Source organism: Equus przewalskii, chromosome 5, assembly GCF_037783145.1.
Source record: "Equus przewalskii isolate Varuska chromosome 5, EquPr2, whole genome shotgun sequence".
NCBI classification, from domain to species: Eukaryota; Metazoa; Chordata; class Mammalia; order Perissodactyla; family Equidae; genus Equus; species Equus przewalskii.
Genome location: NC_091835.1, coordinates 60,392,651 through 60,415,738, shown reverse-complemented (window position 1 = coordinate 60,415,738; position 23,088 = coordinate 60,392,651). Strand labels below are relative to the sequence as shown.

General features: G+C 37.9%; 1 protein-coding gene across 3 annotated transcripts in view; it reads right to left on the bottom strand.

The window, feature by feature from the left end:
* Positions 1-23,088, bottom strand: part of LRRK2 (leucine rich repeat kinase 2) — a 134,361-nt gene that overhangs the window by 18,321 nt on the left and 92,952 nt on the right. For all 3 annotated transcript variants that reach the window (XR_011540042.1, XM_070619407.1, XM_070619406.1), the window contains exons 39-42: positions 20,525-20,625; positions 17,336-17,526; positions 11,659-11,819; positions 650-820 (exon numbers count right to left, since the gene is read on the bottom strand). Coding sequence is in view for 2 of the 3 variants with exons in the window: in XM_070619407.1 (XP_070475508.1) it covers positions 650-820; positions 11,659-11,819; positions 17,336-17,526; positions 20,525-20,625 (624 nt within the window). In the remaining variant the exon portion in view is untranslated. The remainder of the gene's footprint in view (positions 1-649; positions 821-11,658; positions 11,820-17,335; positions 17,527-20,524; positions 20,626-23,088) is intronic.

Below are 23,088 nucleotides of genomic sequence, written 5' to 3'. Positions count from 1 at the left end.
TAAATAATTCAAGCTTCCATTCCTGCATATAAATTATTTCACTCCAAGAAAATGAAAACATTCCAGGCTCATAGGTATGTAGTAACTCTTCTTCTTTTTTTCCTGAAGAAGATTACCCCTAAGCTAACATCTGTTGCCAATATTCCTCTTTTTTTGCTCAAGGAAGATTAGCCCTGAGCTAACATCTGTGCCAATTTTCCTCTATTTTTGGTATGTGGGTTGCTGCCACAGCATGGCTGACAAGTGGTACAGGTCTGTGCCCAGGATCCAAACCTGTGAACCTGGGCCACCAAAGCAGAGCCCACTGAACTCAACCACTATGCCACAGGGCCAACCCCAGTAACTCTTTATGAGAACAGAAAACACTAAACCTGGAGTTCTAACAGCAATTTCCTTTTCTCAGTGTTCTTCTAAATATATACCAAATTCATCAACACTAATTTGAGATGTCAAAAAAAGGCCTAAAACTGCTATCTTACTCACGTGATTTTTATGAATTAGTCACAAGGATTTAAGAATATTCATGCACTAAACAAAAAATTATCAGCTATGAAATGAATTAAGTATACAACTACAGTTAAAGAACTTGGAAATGAAGCTGCTGATATTAAAAAAAAAAAATCTTTATTGAAGGTGAAATAAAACTTACCAGGTAATTTTCCTTGTATTGCCAATTCATCAAACTCATTTGGAAACTTCAAACCCTCTGCTATTCTGCCTCCAGTTGTCAAAATGTCATAGAGTAGTAAACCAAATGAATAAACATCAGCCTGTTGGTTATAAATAACATTTCCTCTAGCAACTTCAGGTGCACGAAACCCTGAAAGCAAACAGACATACGAATAAATATGCCCGGCACCAATGCCCCAACACCCCAGGAGGCCTATACTTAGGCATATAAGCTGAGAAGAGTCAGAGAGAACCATGCTGAACCGCCCGTCTTCTCAAATGGAGACACCTTAATCAAGCAATTAACAGCCCTGCCCCAGGACATTTCGCCTCAAGGTTGATCTTGATGAATAGTAAGGATAAACATTCAATAATAAATTATCAAGTAATGCTTCATAATTGAAGAAATAAAGCCCAATAGGGAAAAAAAAAGCAGTATCATTTTTCTCATGCCTAATAAGGGCAGTGTTTCAAACAAACAAGGGGTCAGGAAGGAGATTGCTAGACTTCACTCCAAGACACTTCAACCTGGCTAAAATTCCAAAGCCTTCATTCACTATTTCGAGAACTTGCGACTCTGCCCCTTCTACCCAATAGAAAAATAAAAATAAAATCATGACTAAAACAAATAAAAGCCCTCTCTCAGGGGTTGGTTCATGCCTAAAATTATTTTAAAGAGAAATAAAACCTTTCATTCTACAATAGAGATAAATCACTTTTAAATTTTTCAGAAAAAAAGAGTAATTTTAACATTATTCATAATAGTAAAAATATCAACCATCTAAATAATTCCAACCATAAAAGGAAATTGGTTAAATAATGTATACCATGCAGAAACTTAAAAATCATTTTTAAGATGACATGCTATAACATAAATGAAAAGAAAATATAGGATATAATTCTGAATAGACAGAAAGTTTATCAAATATATAACAAAAATCAACAGAATTAATTTTCTTAACTGTGATAATGGTATTGTGATTATGTTTTTAAAAATCCTTATTCTAAGAAAACACATGCCAACATATTTAGGGACAACATAACATGATGTCACAACTTAGTTTCAAAAACTCATATTTATATACAAAGAGAGTGAGAGAGAAAAGAATAGTGTGGCAAAAATTAATAATAATGAATCTACATGAAGGGTACGTGGGTCTAGATTGTCCTATTCTTTCAGCTTTTATGTAGGCTTAAACATTTTCAAAGTAAAAAGTTGTTGAAAACGTGCATAATTAAAGACTACAAAGAAATACATCCAAATGTAACACGATTATTTCCATGTGCTGAAATTATGAGTAGCTTTTATTTTCTTTCTATACTTCCGAATTTCCTACAATGAACATAGATGATGGTTACAGTAGTTTAAATATACGTCAGGAAACTATAACAAAGAACGAACTCATGATCTTCAAGGAGTAAATGGACTGAATTTGGAACCCGTTGTTTGACAGAGCTTACCAGCAAAAGATGCAGCCCAGCAGGCCTTTGCTAGACTGGAAGGACATGGAGAGTCCAAAGGATGGAGACGTCAAATTTGAGCATGATAACGCTTCTGTGCTAATTGCTAACATTTTGCCACATTAGTTCACAGTCTCTCTCTTTCTACAAACACACACACACAAACACACGCTCACTGTTACCATTTTTCACATTTGTATCTCTCTGTCTTTCTCCCTGTCTCTCTCTCTCTCACTCTGTCTCTCTCTCTATATATATAGATAGATACATACATACATATACACACTATATATATAGCATATATAACGTATGTTATATGCCATATAACACTGTATATTATATACATAATATTTGACATATTATATTAAGTTGCAGATACAATATTTCAGCCCAAACGATACCATGCATTTCCTTAGAATAAGAACATTTTCCTACATAGCCATAATATGTCTCAAACCCTAAGCTAAAGAACTGTGTAAATAATTGACATAGTTCTAAAATAGATCCCTAATAAACTGTACATGTGACATAATGTAAACATATCACAATAGCTCCTAATTCATATTGCTATAGCATTTTACAGATACCTTCTTGAATATTTCATTTGCTATGCACGAGAGTCATCTGTGATAGGCAGATGAGGACTTTTCATTTTACAAATAATATAATCCTTTTACAAATATTATGCATTTTGGGGCCGGCCTGGTGGGGCAGCAGTTAAGTGCACATGTTCCGCTTCTCGGCAGCCCGGGGTTCGCTGGTTCAGATCCCGGGTGCAGACACGGCACTGCTTGGCAAAAGCCATGCTGTGGGTAGGCATCGCACGTATAAAGTAGAGGAAGATGGGCATGGATGTTAGCTCAGGGCCAGTCTTCCTCAGCAAAAAGAGGAGGATTGTCAGTAGTTAGCTCAGGGCTAATCTTCCTCAAAAAAAAAAAATGTTATGTGTTTTCCTAAGGCCACACAGACAACAAATGGTAAAGTCAAGAGTACTTAAAAATAATAAGTTACCTGCACATTAGCTAGTTCATTAACAACATTTATGCAGACCTTTCTAGAATTTAAAAGGGATTTTGGAGGCTAATTTAAACCTTATCCAATTATTTATTATTCATTCAACACATTTATTGGGTATCTATTATATCAAGGACTATTCAAAGACTATTAAAACATTTGACATATTTTTCCTTGATGAATTTACTGTTAGCAACTTTAGGATTTGGAATCACAGGATCTTAGAGCAGGAAGAGACTTGAGGGCTCACTTAGTCTAAAATCTCATCTAATGCTCACATCCTTTACAATAGTCTTACACCTCTAAGCATCAATTCACAAGTCTCAGAGCTGTGCAGAAGGTTAGAATGTTTTTTCACAATGAGTCAGGGGACACTATAAAATATAATTGTAAGGATATGGAAAGGAATATTTATTTCAAAATGGAAGTGGTTTTAGCCTTCTTGTCTTCTCCCTTTCAAAATAAATGTCTTCACTGACATGATCCCCAGCAGGAGAACATAATCCTTATTTATATATTGAGGGGGTATCTCAATTATAATATAATGCACTTCTAAATGCTTCTTGAAACTCATCCAGTGAATTTCTAGTTTCTTGATTGCACTAACAATTTCCTTTAAAGTTATCTATGGAGCAGTAGATGCCATTAGGAAAAATCTCCGTCAAATAATAAACATTGAAGGATGATACGATCATTATCCATCAAATGGGCCAGTCTAGATCAAATATGTTGTCACAGGTAGCAATAAAATGACATTTAATCAACAACACATGTATAATAACTTGAGATATATCTACAATCCATACATTTAAATACAAAAATACATAAAATATTACTATAATTTGTTTCTCTGAAAAGGTTATCATATCCACTTGAAAATCATGAATTTCAAAAATGCTGAGTAAACAACAATTTAAATCAGATTGTCCGACAAAATTACACAACTAAAATATTCAATATTCTACCAAAACAGAAGGACACAACATTGACACTGCGTGGAGGACTTAGACCCAAATACGCAGGAGAGACGCATAAAGGCGGCATCAAAACAGTAGGGAGAAGACAGATTTTATAATAAATAACAGTATCAGTTGTTTGCTAAAGAAAAAACGGAGTAGCTACATTACTCCCTACACCTAATAAAATTTTGATGAACCGAAAGTGTGAATGTAGACTAGGTAGCAATGAGAGTACTAAAGGAATATTCATAATTAAGTTGATAATATTGGGATAATAGTGGAATTCAAAATCCAATTCATAATCACCCTCTGTACCAAAGGTGGGGTGGTAGGGGCCCAAAGGCTGAGAGCTGAGGGAGATATATTGCCTTTAGGGAATTTAAAAATAGAAAGCAACTGCTTGCACTGGGGCAGATCACGCCTACCATCCCTGCCCTTCCTATATCTCGGACCACACATGTCAGGAAAATCAGATTCCAAAAGGTAAAAGAAGAGAAAATTTGTTTACCGAAAAACTTCAAACTTTGCAACACCAAAATGCCATGCCCAAGTTTAAAAGACAAACCATAAACTGGAAACCATTTGTAACACACGAAAGAAAAAAGCCAACATTAACGAATGAATGTTACAAATGAATAAGAAAAAAAGTGGATTAAATGAGTAAAGACATGAAAATGTACAAAATATGAAAGAAAAAATGTATGTCCCATACATAAAAGGTTGCTTGGCCTCAAATAAGAAAATAAGCAAATAAACAAATGATTAAATATTTGAAAACTAAAAACATTAAATTAGCACATTTTTATTAATTAATTTGTGTGTATGTGAGGAAGATTGTCCCTGAGCTAACATTCGTACCAATCTTCCTCTATTTGCATGTGGGATGCCACCACAGCGTGACTTAATGAGCGGTGCACAGCTCTGCACCTGGGATCCAAACCTGTGAACGCCGGGCCGCCGAAGCAGACACACGAACTCAACCACTACGCCACCAGGCCAGCCGCCAGATCATCACTTTTTGACTATCAACTTTATGAAGATTTAAAACACTAACAAACCCGGAATGGAAAACAGGTGCTCTAATTCAAGTATTGAGGGAATTTTAATTGACAAATCTTTCTAGAAGGCAATCAGTGTTTCAAAATTCAAAATAAGTATACCCAGCAATACCCTTCCTATGAATTTAATGTTTAAAAAATTAGTTCCATAAATGAAAAGTTTTTAATTTAGGAGTCTGTTAATTAAAGCACTTCCAATATATCAAAGACTTAGAAAAAACTTACATATACATCAAGATGTGGTTAAATAAATTACTGTATGTCCCAGAAATGAAATATTACGTAACTGTTAAAACTAATATTTGACATAAAAAGATGTCCATGAAATATTAAGTAGAAAAAGAAAACAAATCAAACAAGCAAAATTTACAATACAATATGTACATAAAAACTTAAGCACATCTAAATCTAGATATAGTCCTATCTCTATGTTAGCAGAGTATGAAGCATTATTTCCACTAATTTATTAGAAACACATCTACTGACCTGCTCAACAGCATTTGCTGCTTTCACCTCATGCCCTTACGTTTTGCAAATCAAATCTTACTTTAAAATGACTTGCCTGAGTTGCCTCATCATGGACTCAACTTCAAAACCCAAAATGGTTGCAGGGGGACTGAGGGTGTTAAGACCTAAGCCATCAACATAACGTTTGATTATCAATCCAACCATGAGAACATCCTCCAAGCCATGGTACGTGTATCTTTATCACTGAGGACTTCCTGGGAACAGCGACTGCAAGTTCTTCAAAAATGTCTGCCTTGTATTTAATTATATGTGTTACCCATAGTAGTTACAGGAAGAATAAACTTTCAAGCTGTTCAATGTATTCACCACTAAATTTAATTTGGGATAAAAATGAACACTTTTAATATTACCTGCCATTGGGAAAGGCTGGAAATAGGAACATTTCCCGCATCTTTACAAAGGGACAATACTGCCACATGATCTATGATCTGATACTGTGAATGATCTACGGTGCTCGTGCACCAAACAACCATAAGCATGGACACCCTATTTAGCATCAAGGGCCTTCAAAGACTAGAAATGTTAAGGGTTAACTGAAATCCTAAATGTACATTGTGGGACTAGGCTGTTCAAATAACTCATTTATTTAAACATGTGTCACTTCTATTTCTAGCTAAGATGGAATAACAGGGGCTAGATTTACCATCCTGCATAATACAGTGAAATAAGCAGACAAAATATATGAAACACTGGATACCAGGAGCACAGGACAGTGATCCCTGAGAGAGAGCAAACAAATAAGGTGAGTACTCAGTGTCTGGCAGAGTTCCAAGCCCACGGCACAGGGAAGGGGAACACGAACATGGGCCCCCCTAAGTTAGAAGACAGAGCAGGGAGTCCTGGAAGGAAAGGCAGCTAGGAATATGCCAGGCATTGTGCTAAATATTTTATATGAATTTCTGATTTAATTTGCACAACAATCCCCTAGGATAGACACTATTCCTAGGTACTACTGCATAAGCAAGGAGAGAAGTTAGGTAATTTCTGCAGCCTCAGCTAGTAAGTGTAGAGCAAGGAATCAAACCCAGACAGTCTGACTCCACAGCCCATGTTGAATAGATTCCAGCCAGCCAACAGTTCACTCAGTCATATCTATCTCTGTATCTACAGAATCCTAGAATGCAGTGCCTGGAATGTGCACCGAGAAAGATCAATTTAAAATAATCGAGACCGCCTTTTTAAAAATTTGAATACACATCTGAACTCTATTCATATTTACACACTTTCATAATTTATAGCTTGTTAATATCACAGCTCATACTCTTAAAATCTAGAGTAAATGCTAATTATCTCGTTAAATTTTTTCTATAAATAACATTTTCCCCCGTTGTGAAACAGTACCAAATTTTGAGCTGCCCATCTTATAATCAATTCATACACACTATATATGATGTAGAGATAGGAACCTTTTGCTAACAAATGAGAATATTTTTCAATGACTTCCTATAACTTAGACATTAAATTATTTGGCATGACTTTAAAAGCACTTAATGAGCCAGAAAATCGTCACACTTTTTCAGAATCATTTGTGGTACTTAAAAAACTGCAGATGTTCTTGATCCTCATTCTAGACCAGTAAGTCCGGACCTTGGATGCACATTGGGATCACCTGGAGATCATTTAAGTAGCATCAATGTCTGGAGTCCACCGTAAACTAGTTAAATCAGAAACCCTGGGAGTCAGATCCTGGGACCCATATATTTGAAAGTCTTCCAGAAGCTCCTAACATGTGGCCAGATTAAGAGCCCCTGCTCCACACCTACTAAACAGAATTGTAAAGAACATAGGCCCAGTGGATACCTTTTTTTTTTAAGCTCTATATGTTATCTAATATACAGTCAGAATTGAAAAACACTTAACTAAATAATCCTCCATCGGCCACCTGTCACTTAGACCAGGCAGAATTTCTTGCAGTTATCTGAACAAGTCACTTTATACCTTAGTACCTTTTACCTGCAATGTCTCCTCCTGCTCTTTTATTATGTTTTTCTCAAGCCTCCAGCTTATCCTTTAAGACATAATTCCATAATCACCCTCCCTTTCAAGGAAGTTCTGACGACTTACAGCTCAGCTAATCACTTGCTCCCTTGTGCTCTCTCTCTGCCTTGAACTAGATCTCCTATTGAAACTGACACAATGCTTTATGATTATTTGTTTACAGCACTATTTCTCCTGGCAGAATGTGTACTTCCGGAGGGCAAAATTTACACTTATTCATGCACATTCCCCAAATTCACCACTGCAGCAATGGCTAACATACTTGGGGCATCTGCAGTATGCCAAACCCTTTTCTACGCTATTTATATGGACTACTTCATTTTACCCTTCCAACAACCCTGTGAGGTAGGCATTATATTTCTCACCACAATTTACAGAAATGAAAACCGAGCCCCAGAAAGCGAACCTTGAGGAACACCACATAGCTATTAAGTAGTAGCACCAGTTTGGTTTTTGGTAAACGTTCAATAAATTATTGCCAAATGCATGAATGAATGAATAAAAAATAAGGATAATTTTCTCTTGGAGAATTATCATAACAATTACAATGTTAAAATAATTGGGAAAAAGTGATTCATTGTCTAAAAACTATTTTTAGAAATAATTTTTCAGGTAAGTCTTAACAAATGCAATGAGTAAATAAAAAAAGGTCCATAGATCAAAAATATAAGAAATTTATAAATTAGGTCTGATTATATATCACAAAATGCACAGAAGCATATTTTCTTTCTTTTTTACTTTCAGAGAAGTGTGAGTAGAGCATGTTTCATAATCTCTATCAGATGATAGTGAATAACTAGAGAATAAGATTTTTATTTACCCAAAGATTGTTACATTTCTATGGATGTTGGCAGAGTTGACACCATCAGTCAGCATCCATCTCAGTCAACAGTGCAACTGTCACAGGACCCAGAATTAACTGTCACTCCCAACAGGATACAATATAAATATATCCACTTGACTGAGTTAAAGGTGAAGCTCTCCAAGTTGCTTAAAGTTGAAAGTATTCATTTCATATTTATCTTTCAAAATGTAGACAGACACTGAACTGTGGACCTTGCCAATAAGAGAAGTGTTTCTACCTTTGCGTTCCAGCTGCGATGGTAGCTGGCGGGGGGCTCTGCTCTCAGGCAGCTTGGGTTTGCATCTTGTACAATCCTATAGACATTGTTAATGGTCCCTAAGCTTTAGTTTCCTTATCTGTAGACCAGGAACAGTAATAGGACCTATGTCAGAGGGTCATAAGGATTAAATGAGATAATCAACCCGTGCTAAGGGCTAAGCATGAGGCTCTGTTTAACTCTAAAGGTGCCACAGAAAAGGTTTTTTCCCATTGCCGACTTCTCTGAGACATCAGTAACGAACCCACACTCACATGCACTCACAGGGTGAATGCACCACAGTAAGGTTTAATACAGAAATACACAAAAATTTAATAAATACGTGGTCTTTTGTTTCTCTAGAAGTTTTCAGGTTAAAAGTTATAACATTAACAGGAAGATCCATTAAAAGGAAAAGACAAGGAGATAGTTCAAATCATACAAAAGAGAATGATTTTCTTCTCAGACATAATTGCTTTGGAGAATGAAAAGTTTGGTGATGGTGATAGCAATGGTGACAGTTACCGTTATTTAAAATTTGAGGCAGAGTTTAAGACTGGGATGATTAGAAGTGCTCTGACAATAATAAATACAGTAATGATAAAGAGAAGTTCTGGCATGTAGCAAGAAAAAAATGCATACAATATATTAAGCAGCCAAGGGGAAGTGGGGGCAGAATAGAAAGGATCAGGTTCCAGGTTTTTCTGCCATGATCTTTCTCCATATTTATGCTACCACACATTGACATAGGAGATTAAACGGGACTAGGAACAAGTATCTGGATTGACATGAAGAATCAGCTGGATACTGAACTTTATAGAAGATTTGACTGAAACCAGGAAGTCAGATATTTAACATGTGAAGGGCCATGAGTTTGAACAGAGCTGAACTGAGCTGGCTGGTAGCTGGCCCAGCCCGCAGAGGGAGGTGGCAGGCTCGAGTCCCACAGCAAAGTCAACAGGGACCAGAAAGATCTGCTGTCCAAGTAGGTGGACAAGGCTTCAAGAGCAGGATTTCCAGTCCATGAACAGAGTGACTGGGTTGGGGAATGAATGGGGAACCAAGTGCAGGCCTCAGTTGAGGGGCCCGACTACCTTCGTGTGACACAAGAGTAACAAACAGGTCTTCCAAGTTAAGATCCCTGTTCTCTGCCCACATTTTCTAGGTGGGAGTATATAAGGCTGTGGAATTCCATCCTTTAAGATTATTCTTCCAAACCTGTACTTGACAACACTTGCTGTTTGTGGCCCTGTCATTTTGCTTTGTTTATTTTGGCTGTTTAACAACTAAGACTGAATATATATAAACCTCTTAAAGTACATGTTAGAGTTGCATGTGATCTAGGAGAAAGACCATAGAATTTAAAGCCAAATAGCTCTGGATTCAATTCTCATTTAGATTGAGTTCCTATCTTGGCCACTTCCTGCGTGACTGTGCAAATTACATAGTCTTACTGAGCCTCAGCTTCCTTGTTTTACAGATGAGAAGAAAAAAGCTAACTTTCCGCCCTGGCACGAGGATAAGACACTGTGTGTCTAATGTATCTGGCACTGAGCCTGGTACACAACAGATACTCAAGAGATCATATTTTATTATTACCGAACAACCCAGAAACACTCGTAGCCAGAATACATACTTTGAAATGTTTACGAGAATGCACATTCTGCTTCCAACATGCAGCTATGTAAAACAAAAGAGAGGATATGTATTCGGAGCAAAAATAAAACCAGGCATTGGAAGCTGGGGTCATTTGCTTTACTAAGTACACAAGTTGTGGGTGGGTGGGCAGGAAACAAGCGAGGATCTTTTGCCCAGTCAGATATTCTCTATAGAGTATTTTCTTCTGACTTAGGCATGTATTTTAACTGAGCTGCAATCATCAAAATGATGTAAAGCCACCTGTAACTTTATTTACAAATAATTACCTATCTAAGACTTTTCTAAAGATAGAGCTGTCCTTCCCCAAATTGATGCCAATCCCTCAATTTTCTATTCCCACTCAAACTGAAATCTGAAAGACAAGATGTCTGTACAGATCACTTGCCCTATGACTGTTTCTTACTAATCAGAACCTGAGATTCTGATGAACCTGAGACTAGAAGAAGAGGAACGGGAGCTGAGAAAGGGAGGGAGGATTCCGTGGGGTAGACATAATATGGAAAGAACATGTCTGAACGTAAGACCATGAAAACACAAGAGCACAGGAAATGGATTTTCACTGGTAGAAAGTCAGTTAACGGTAGAAGTAATAGGATTATTAGAACAGGCATGACCAAAAAAAGTTGGGATAACCCTAAAAAGCAACATTAAAAATCTAAGGCAAGAAAATGATGCCAGTGATTTCTGGAGACCATAGATATAATGGTATCCAGACTGGGTATGTTTCACATTAGATTGTAACCATGAGACATCTTGCTATACAGGGCCAAATAGAGAAGCTACGTTATTTGTTTTACTATTTAAGTATAATTAGGAAGAAAGAAATCCCAAGTGCAATGTTTAAAGGTTTAAACTCCAACGTATAAGAAGAAAAACGTATGCTTGTATCAGGAACCGCGCAACCAAGAACTCCAGGCCCAAGGCCCTTCTCTGAAACTCTAAGAGCCAGAAGTATTTAGGAGTTTATACTTTTTCATATTTAAGAAAGTTAATGATGCATGTAACATAATTACATAAACTCTCAGCAGGGTCAGGGCCAGCACCTTGTACTCAAACATGTTTAAATGTATATACTGGTCACAATTATTCACACAATAAACATCACAACAATGTGATTGGCTACAGTGTTCTCTTGATTCTCCTGAACTCACAACTGAAGACACTGATTATCCATCTTGAAGAGAGAATTATCAAGTAAACCTTATCACCTACCTGGTGTGCCTTCTGATGTTTTTATCCCCATTCTACAGCAGTACTGAGCAATGCCGTAGTCCGCAATCTTGGCAATGATGGCAGCATTGGGATACAGGGTGAAAAGCAGCACGTTGTGGGGCTTCAAATCACGGTAAATAATCATGGCCGAGTGGAGGTATCTGTCAGAAAATGCACAGGCCATCTTACTAAAATGTAATTACAATATTATAATTTCTGCCATGATTTCCTTAAATATGTACGTCCATTATGCAAAACATCAAAAATTCTGTACTAAGGTTGACATTCAAAGTTAAGACATACTGTAGAAGGAGATCAAAACATTCAAGTCCAATATCACAAAGCAAACTTATGCTTTTAAAAAAACAAAAACAAAATAGGTCCATCTTGATAAGTGAGCGATTTAAACTTTAAGGCACAACCACTTCAAACAAAGTACAATTTGGGGGGACTTTTCTTTCATAAACCTTAATAACTACTTAAAAGGAATTCTGAATTCCCTCAATGACCATATGAATATTTTAATTAGTTTAAAATGTAAAAAGGTTAAATAAGAATTGATAGGATTTTGTTGTGACTCTCATTTATTTAATAGTTTTGATTTTCTTAAAACCATATCGAAGTTTACCTCAGCTTTTTAAAGTCTCTCTATTCCATGTCTCTTCTGATATTTATTTTTTGTGACTAAAATGCTTCCTAATTCTTTGGAAAATATTTTCTACTTTTTCAATAATAAATCAAAATATCAGACTTTTCTAGCTATCAATATTGTACCCTGCTGGAAGATGTAGTTCACTTGAAACCCAATTCTATTATAAATTAAGGTTAACAAAGAACATTTTGGACAGTGAGTTGAAATGAATAAAACACTGTCTTGGGAAAGGGGATGTTGGATGACGTTAAAGTCTTCAGAGACTGATCCGTTCAATCAAAAGAACTAGAAGGGGACATTGCAGGTAAAGAATAAAAACTAGTTAATACAAAAAAAAACAAAATAAAGTTTTAGTCTCAACCAGGTCGTGCCCATTCTGGACACACGGCCAGAGGGCTACTACTGTGCCACAACCACTAGTCACTCTATTACTCCCTTTCCTAACACACCCATAAAAATTCACATTTTCCCCAACTCTGTCTTCCTTGCCTCCATGATGCCAGATTTGCTCTCCACGTGATCTCACAGGTATCTCACGACCAACCTTTAAAGAACAATTTTTCACAGGACTTAATGGACGTAAATTTAAATCCTTTGTTTGTTTGTGGCTTTTGGTTCTAGTTCACATTCTATTAACAAATATTTACTCCATTACCTATTACCAATCACATGCTAGAGGCATAGGGACAAGTGGCAGCAATACCCTGAACTTTCCATTGCAGGAGAGCCTAGAGTATATGTATCATTTAATTGTATCAACTAATGCAGTAGACGCTTCTTTCTCTTCCAGGATGTAGTTAGGACATTTGACATTAGGCCTATTCATTTCTGTACACATATTTTTGGCTGAAAATAAGATAAATGTACTAATGAAGTTGACCTTAACAATAAGTAATGGGCTTGAAAGAAAAATTTACTAAGGGCTTACTGAAAGGCCATTAGCTTCTCTTGCCCTGCTGCAGAGAAAAGCTGGGAGATTAAGAAGAAAAAAGTTAAAGCCAAGTGATGCATAATTGAATAGCATCTAAATCCTTTCTAAGGCACGCCTCTATCAAAATATTTATAGAATACAGACTCTCTCAGAAGACTTCCCAAAGTTGAAAGAAAAATAGTTAAACTTAATTTGAAATAATGTCAGTGGGAGGGAGAGATTATCTGGGTTAGTTAAAATGTTAAATTCTAGAAATTAATCTTAAAAAGTGTAGTTTTAATAGCTTTTAAAAGAACAGCAAAAGAACTTTTGAAATATTAACAAGTGCAGATCTTGCCTTCCTGGAAATAATTCAGTCATAATTTATGCATTATGTGACAATAACTACTGTCAAATATTTTATTAAAATAAACTGGCCTATACTCAGTCATTCTTTGTGATTAGCATCAGTATTGCCAAGAAACTCCTTTCTTTATAATTTAAAGTAAACCTTATCTCATCCTAAATAGAATTATTCTAAAAATAGAATGTATTAATTCATTTAACAAATATGGATTGGGCATCTATGAGGGCCAGTCACCAGGGAATATAAAGCCATCTTTGCATCTCTGTTCTTGAGAGGTCACCATCTAGGAGAGACAGGTGCTCAAATAAGGTTGCAAAGATGTGGTAAGCACCTGATGCTACGGAAGCCAGAGGAAGAAAAGCACAAAGGCAAAGATAGCAAAGCAGGTTCTCCCACTAGCTCGTAAGTTTTCAACCTGAGAAGAGCAATCAATATAATGTCTACCTTTCCCTCTTCAGCACTTAACACAAAGTCCTGCATGGAGCAGACTCAAGAAACATGTGTTAGAGAGGCCAGCTCTTCCTGGGGCCGTTGAACTTCATTGTGGAGATGGTATGTCAGCAAATTCTAGGGGAAAATGAGTCCTCTCGGCCAAAAAATTGTGGGAAGAGACGAAAGAAAAATGCAAAGAGAGACATGGTTGTCAATGAAAAGTCAAGACCTTCACCATGAACACCGGGTATTGGCAGTGGAGTGGCAGGAGGCTGGAGCCGCAGACAAGAGGCATACATAAAGAGTTTTGATGCTATTCATGGAGTTTGAATGTATTTGCAGAAAATTAGGTACTACCAGGGAATTTCAAGCATAACTAGATTTTTATTTTAGAAGAAATATTCTGACTCCCTGGAGGTACTGGACCGAGGCAGCAGTAGTGACATAAAAATAAATAATTAAAAAGATAATGTAAAACAGTCAAGGACCTGGTGGACAAATGGATACTTACTTTTTGGGGAAGGGGGCTGGTCTGGATGTGATACAAGGACCTTCATCGGTAAATGGGAGATAAAAGAGAAATAACAGATTCATGGTGGGAGGAAGTAGCAGAGACAGTAAATTCAATTTTGAAAATCTCAAAGCATAGAAACTTATGAGAAATACAGGTGACTTCCTAGGTAGTTGAGAATTATAATAAAGAGCTCAAAGGAATGCACTGAATTAGAGATGCAAGCTAATAGTTGAACACAAGACTATGGAAGAGAGAATATGTAATGTGAAGAAAGTTCCTGAATGTCACTCGAAACAGCTCTGTCATTTAAGGGACGCAAAAGAAGTGCAATTTTATTGTCTCTTTCTACTTCTGTAGTTACAGCTCTATGCTAAAATATATTTGGGAAGACAAATCTTTTTTTTTTTTTTTTAAGATTTTCTTTTTCCTTTTTCCCTCCAAAGCCCCCAGGTACATAGTTGTATATTCTTAGTTGTGGGTCCTCCTAGTTGCATGTGGGATGCCACCTCAGCATAGCTTGATGAGCAGTGCCATGTCCACGCCCACGATTTGAACCGGCGAAACCCTGGGTCACCGCAGCGGAGCGCGTGAACTTAACCACTCGGCCATGGGGCCGGCCCCGGGAAGAGTTTTCAATGCTGAGTTTTTAAAACATACTTAGTGCTGGTAGAAAATTGACAGCTACTGAAACCTACCAGCCTCTTTTGGCACAAGAGCCGGAAAGGTGCCTTGGCATTATGTTGAGAACAAATCAGTTAAATTATAGGAAAATATGCTGAGACTTCATTTAGTTCATCAAAAATTGCTGGATTTACTATTTAAAGTAAGATATCAAAGAACCAGATAAGTTACATGAGAGACGAGATCTTAGAAATGTTGGTGAGTAAAAAAATAGCAATTCCTCATTTTATAAATGAGCACTCTGGGGATTATGTGAAAGAATTAGGGAAAAACTAGGACCTAGAGTTGGCTAAATTAAGGAAAGTGACTGAGACAGCTTTGAAACATACGAGACATAAATGCACTTTATCTAGATTAATCTAATACAAGGTTCCCCCTGGTGTTTAAAAACTGACACATCAACCCAAACCCAAATCTTTGTATTCCTGTTTAATTTAATAATCTGTGTGTTTTCCAGTAGTTTCTGGACTCTTTCAGGAACAGGATTCTACTTATTTTATGTATATATTATAATCTCTATTATATTCTCTACGCACTAGTAATAATTATATCCTGCTGGTTTGGCTTTGTTTGTGAGCAGTGTTTGTTTTCCTTACTGTCACTTTATTTACATTTCTGGATACTGCCCAAAGGGAATAGACACAGTATTTCAGAAGGGAAGGAAGAGAAGGAAATTTGCATTCACTGCATGGCTACTATGGCTGGGCACTGTTTTCTGCCCATCTTCCTTTCTCCCTTCTCCCTACTGCCCACACATATGCCTGAGGGCCCACTGTTCTCAGTGCTGGAGATGCGTCAGTGAATGAGATGAAAAGTCCCTGCTATCATGGCTCCTGGAGTCCAGTGGCAAAGACAGATAATAAAGAAATTTTTTTAATGAAAACATCAAGAATACCATTTAGCAATAAGTGCTATAAGTGCCAAAGAGACATAAGGTATTCAGGGACATCCTCTCAGAGAAGGGACCTGAACGAAATAAGAAGCGTGCCAAGAGGATATCTAGAGGTCAGGCATTCCTGGCCAAGGGAAGAGCTTCTATAAAGCCTCTGGCATATTCAAGAAACCCCAGGGAGGTGAGTGGCTGAGTACGGGGGCTAGAAAGTGAGGTAAGAGAGAGTTAATAACAGGAGAAAGCCTTGATCTGACTTCCATGTTACAAAAACCACTCTGTGTGGTTTTGTGTGCTGTGTGAAGAACAAGCTCCAGGGGGAAAGGTGAAAGCGGGGAGACCAATTAGGCAAGGAGAGACGACAGTGGCTTCAGCTGCGGTGGTAGGGAGAGAAGCTGTGAGAGGTAGCTGCATTAAGATATATTTTGACAGCAGAGCTGGAAATATTTGCTGAAGGATTAGATGCGGGATGTGAGAAAGGAAGGAACGAATGATGAATCCAAGAGGAAAGAACTGGGTGACTGGAGATGGGGAGCAGTGGAGGAGGAGGAAATGGAGAGTTTAATTTGAGATTTCTTCAATTACTACAAAAGACCTTAAAATGTTTTGCAATAAGTATCAGCCACAGTTTACAGACTATAAAAAGAAGAGAATCAGAGAAATAAAATCGCAGTGACTAAGCGTGTGGAGCAGTGATTTACCCCAGTCCGGTTGTCTCCAAAGACCATGGCCTCCCCACTATGCTGTGCTGCCTCTCAAGGCTCCATGTAGCTGCCATCGGGCCGCAGGGTTGGGTGTGCCTCGGAGACACACTACAGTCCTGCAGAACCACCCGACTCACATCACTGTCGTCCCCTTCAGAAATATGGACAAATCCTTCCTTATTAGAATTACCCGTGATAACTGACATTTCGCTTGATACTCTGAAGCCTAACCTCTATTTTTTTATGGGCGGGAGGTCAATACAGGGTTAAGATCATGGGATCTGGAGCAGGACTCTTGGCTTCAAACTCCACTACTACTAGCCATGGGGTTCCACATGGTCTTCCTCCTCTAATTTTATCAAATTTTAAAAATTTCATCAGAGAAATGGTAATTTTTCACCCATACTGTTTGTGAAATATTACTGGGACACCAAGTTACTGAGAAGTGCTGTTCTCAGAGCCTGAGAGTAAGTTTGCGCTAATACTTGTCATACACAGAATGGAAAACAATGTGACCTAATTAATTACCTCAAGCCATCAGCCACATGGAGTGCGATCCTGTGCTGCAGGGTTCTGGTGAGACTGGCCTTGTCTTGCTGAAGCAGGCGATCCAGGGACCCTTTGGAGGCCAACTCCATGACCAACATTCGAGGACGAATCCCAGCCGCCAGCAAAGATATTAAGCTGGGGTGGTGGAGATGGCAAAGCACCACCAGCTCCTGCAAAAGTCCAATCATTTCAGAGTGACACCACATTGGCTGTTACCCAAGTGTCTCCTTCCTTAAACACATCAACTCTTCGAGCATGGTTTTCTCTGGCTGATGAGACTATAGCAATCTTTCTGTTTCTTTGAGATTTTTTGTATTTTCCATATTTTCAGGAATAAACAGCTGATTCTGAAACTATATTTCGAATTAAAATTTTAACTTCTCTTTTCCCTTCTGCTCTACTTCTGTCAGAACATCTAATGCAGGAGCAGTACACACATTATGGTCACAGTGACAGGTCACGGCGATCTTATCTACTGAACCCTAGTTAGCCACAGCATCCTTCTGGGCCCAGGATTCTCAGTGGCTACTACTGATCAACTATAACTGGGCTGTGAAATACAATCTGCTATCCTTTCTGGTTTAAGGACTAGAAATAACATTACTGAGAGTAATGTCTAAGACAGAAATATACAGTACCACCCTCTCCTGAAAACTCTCTACTGACTTCCCATTTCTCTTAGATTAAAATCCCATGTATTTACACAGCCTTCACGGCCTGACCTAATCTGGTCCCAGCCCCCGCCTCAGACCCCATCTCCTCTCTCTCTCCTCTTCATTCACCACCCCTCCACCACCCAGCTCCTTCCTTCCAGCCACAGGGTCTCTGTCCTTGCTGATCCCTCTGCCTAGAAATCCCTTCACCCTTCACATAGCTGAAGGCTTCTTGCCATACAGATCTTAGCTCAAATACTACCACGTCCTCAGAGGGACCTCCTTGGACCCTTTACTAAAGCAATTTCCAGCTGCAACAATCTCTCTCCAATCCAAGAAGTCAGAGACACCATTTTAGCTTGAACAGAGAGGTCTCCATTCTGATAGAATCCCTTTCCTAGACTACATCAGATGAGACTACTTTCTCCTTTGTGATATGGCTGTTTATTAATTCCATATACACTTTATTCTGTATATTTCACTTTATTCTGCAACGGTAATTTAGCTGAAATTTATAGCTTATGGGATATTAAATTGATTCATGTTTTAAACTGTGATTTCTGCAGAAGCTCTGCTTCTTAACAACTAGCTTCAAAGATGAGAAACATCAGTGCCAACCGCATTCACCAGGAAACTGAAGTGTGCAGAATTCTGCAAGCTGAAGAAGAAAGGCTGAATACTCTGAGAGAGGATTTTCCAAGAACAAAAGCTTCAGACTGCAATCATATTTCCTTAGTAGATAAAAATCTTTCTTTCTTCTATGTCCGATAAGTTCAGTTGGTTAAAACTGATGAAAAGAAGTCAAGTTAGGTCTGTTTTCTTTCATAGGCACAGACAGAAGCCTGATCCAAATTTTCTCTCCCAGAAAGCAGCTCACTCATTGCAAAAAGAAGGGAGCAAGAAAGTGTAACAGCTAGGCCCCAATTCATGACCACTGGTAGAAAGATTCTCAAGACTGCAGCACCTAACACTGAAGTGTTTTCCTTTCCTTTCCTTTTTTTTTTTTTTTTAAGAAGAAGCACATTATGCACTCTCTACTGTTTCTATTTCTTCTACCACTTCCTTGTTTCACCTACCTGCTTATACACTAATCCATCCTGTACATTTTTAGTATTCTGATTTCCAACAAGCTTCCCAAGCACATTACCTAAAACTAGAAACATATTGAAGACTAATGACCAAGGTTGAAAAATAAATTTATACAACAAATTGCCTGCAGATTGAAACAGACTGGGCCCAGATTTTGTTCACAGACTTGCCTCTATATACAAAATGTTTGTTAGCTTATTCCTAGAGCAACAGTGTAACTTTTGGTACAAATAATCAAAATTACTCCAGGATATTTTGCAAAGATCTGAAATTATTTTCAGTATTCAGAGTAACTAATATATTGTAACTGTGGGGTTCTTCTCATTTATACAAGTTATTTAGATTCAGATTTAGACACAAATTATTCTTTTGTAATAAATCAAAGGAAAAAGTAGGGCTGAATAGGGGTTGGCCCAGTGGCATAGTGACTAAGTTCACATGTTCCACTTCAACAGCCCTGGCACAGACCTACATACACTGCTCATCAAGCCATGCTGTGGTGGCACCCCACATACAAAACAGAGGAAGACTGGCACAGATGTTAGTGCAGTGACAATCTTCCTCAAGCAAAAAGAGGAACATTGGCAACAGACGTTAGCTCAGGGCCAATCTTCCTCACCAAAAAAAAAACAAAAACAACTAGGACTGAACAGATTGAAAAATACAGTTGAGTTCTGGTGTAAGACTGCATGATTCATATTGGATTTTACCTCTCCTCTCACCCTGTCTCTCTCTCTCTCATACTTACTGCCAGGAAAGACTCAGAAAAAAGCAATCAATCCCCTCAATTACTCAAAACAAGAGAGGGTACTGGAATGACCACTGTTGGTTATGCATTCAACATCCATCTACCCTTGTTTCTTCCTAAGGGTGTTTGATTTTTGCTGAGGCATCCAACCCTCACCCATGCAAGGCCATGAGCCTTAGGGGGAACTGACCCCAACCCCAGCCTCAGCGAAAGGTGGGAACATCCTCATTACCATAGTGATTGGTTCAGTAAGACAGGCCTGAGCCAACCAGAATACAGCGCTGCCCTGAACATAAGTGCTTGTTGAGAAAAGAACACCTGACTTAATTGAGGCCGAGAGAAGTCTTTAATGGGCTACTGTGGTAGGACTTTGGTTCCTTTGGAATACAAGACTGCAAAAGAGGTACCCTCTTTACTTCTGTACTTGTGGTATGTAACTGTGAAGCCTAGAACAAGAATTCTCAGAAAACTGTCTTTTCTTTGTTTCTCAACAGGAGAAACAAAACAAACCCTTTTTCTCCATAAAGAAAGGACAAATGGGCTTTTATAATTAAACACAAGTAATCTTTTAGGGGAAATGTGGTCATCCTTTTGCATTTTCACAAATGCAGGCAAAACAAGAGTTCCAGGAAATTTACAACGTATGATTTAATGTGATAATAGTCTTGGATTTCTTACTTGTCTTAACAGTCTAAGCGAGGTATGTTTATTAAAAATCTTCACAGCCACTTCTTCTCCTTCGTAGGCTGCTCGATAAACTGAGCCAAAACTGCCATCACCTTTTGAAAAGAAAGTACAAAGCACTTAAGTTAATCTTTTCAAGTAGAATAACTAAATAAATTATACGTGTTGTAATTATATCTGTTGTATACTTGAAGAGAAATCTGACCCACTTATTTCACTGAATCAATCCCTTTAATGCTTCCTCTTCCTTCTTCTACTCCATGAACTAAAATGTACCTAAAGATTCTATCCCTAGGCTTCCTGTCTTCCATCTGCACCCTCCCCACTCAATGACCTCATCCACTCCCTACCTTCACCTATCCCTATATGTAGAGAATTTTCACATTTCCTTTTCTAGCCACAAGCTACCTCCTGAATTTTTCCTAGATTTACAACATTGTGTTGGAGACTTCCACTGGCATCCTCCTCCAAATCGCAATCACATTCCAGTAAAAGCCACATTCATCCTCATTGCTCTAAACTAATTCTTATTCCACCTTCCATATATCTGATAAAAACAAAAGAAAATTCTTTTTGAGGTCATTCTGGAGTCAAAACTGAAACATATCTTAGCTCTTTGCCCAGGCCTAGCCCCACAGCTAATTGGTAGTCGACTTTCCTGCCTCACTCATGTCCGTGCCTCCCTTTCCATTTCCACTACCCCCAGACCTATTTGGAGCCCTAGGTGCTTTCTGTGTGGGCCTCCTGAGTTCATTACCTCTGAGTCATTCTATCTCGCCCGCAAAATTAATTTCCCTATAATTACATGTCGATTGTGTCACTCTAGCTCAAAAAAATTATTCTATATTGTCTACTAAATAGAATCCAAAACAAGTTCCATATTCATCCCTGTGGCCCTGAGTTCCCTTTCCAGTTCTCTTCTTGGTCTACTTCTCATTCTCTAGGCCCTGGTCCAGTAGTTCTCCTCCCAGTTTTGGCTGCACAGTCTATCTAAGGAGCTTTTTAAAAATACGAATGTCTTAGTCTGCTCTCAAAGATTCTGACCCACCATGTCCCAGGAGGTACTGGCCATTAGGACTTTTTTTTTCTTCTAATTCCCCAGGTAATAGTAATGAACAACGAACGCCAAGAACAACTGTTCTAGACAAACTAGAATAGTCAGTTTCCTGAGTATGCTTTGTATCTTCACTCCTCCATACCCTGTTATGCTGTTACTTAAAGAGTAATGCTACCCCATCATTTCAACCTCTGGAGTGCTTATCAGGTCCATAAAGCACAAGACATATTGAGAAACCCAGGCCTGAGAAATGGACAATGATCCATCCCATAGACTATTACTCTTCACTGACACATAGTATATCCTTATTGTACAGTATTTATCGTTCCCATATATCACTTTGAAATACACTCACTTAATGGATATAAGTGAATGAACCCAGAAAAATCTACAAGACAATATAACAATGTTAAAACTTGTTATTTCTAAGTGGTGAAATTATGCATCTATGGAAAGTTTAGATATTTTGTATATTTTTATATTTGTAATAATTATATATTTTAAAATCTCTATAAGAAGTATATATAAGCATACATTATTTTATGCTCAGAAAAAATTTATATTAAAAATAAAAATAAATTATTCATTTGAGTATATGTCATATTTTGACTAGATCACAAACATGTTAAAAGTATTATCTGTGTCTTATCAGTCTCAGTATCCTCTCATCCCTTCTCACCAGTACTCAATAAATATTCAACTTTTAAAGCCATTAGTTAATATTGTTGGTATTGAGAGAGTTTCAGGGGGACCTGAGGGCTATGTGAACAGTTAAGTATTGGAATCAAAATGGGATTGAGTAAACAGGAGAAAAGAGAAAGAAAGCACACAGAAGGAGAAGGGAGAAAATGGGTATGAGAGATGGAAACCTAATCACAGATGCATCCTGTTCTGGTTCCCCTCAATCCGGACAGCTATCGACAACAAAGAAAAAATTTAATGGGCAGTGAGAAGAAATACACTCTAGGGAGATATATAAAAATTTCAGGAGGGGGTAGTAGATATTTCTACTTTTTTAAAGCCCATGCCTATTTCAGAATCACTGCCTTACTAAAATGGAGTATGGGTTCTCATATCCTTCAGGTTAAGAGCAAAGTAAGGTTAAGGACTATTGTTGTGACACCAAAGTGTGAAAGAAAACTGAAGGCAAGGAAATCTTCCTAACCCATCAAATACACCACTGAAGTACCTTTCCATTGTGGCTCTCCGGAAAACTAGTCCCTCAAAGAGGAAATGTGCCCCACAACTCCTCAGACAGACACACAAAACCCCATGTTTGTATATTTAAAAATATATTCACAAGTCTATTATGTTTTTAGAAGGATATATCTGATTTGTTCAGATCAGTGTTTCTCAACCAGGGTGATGTGGCTCCCCTATTACCATAGCCCACCTTTGGCAATGTCCAGAGACATTTTTGATTGTCACACCTGGGGGGATGGGTGAGGAGACCCTACTTGACATCTAGTGGGTAGAGGCCAAGGATGCTGCTAAACATCCT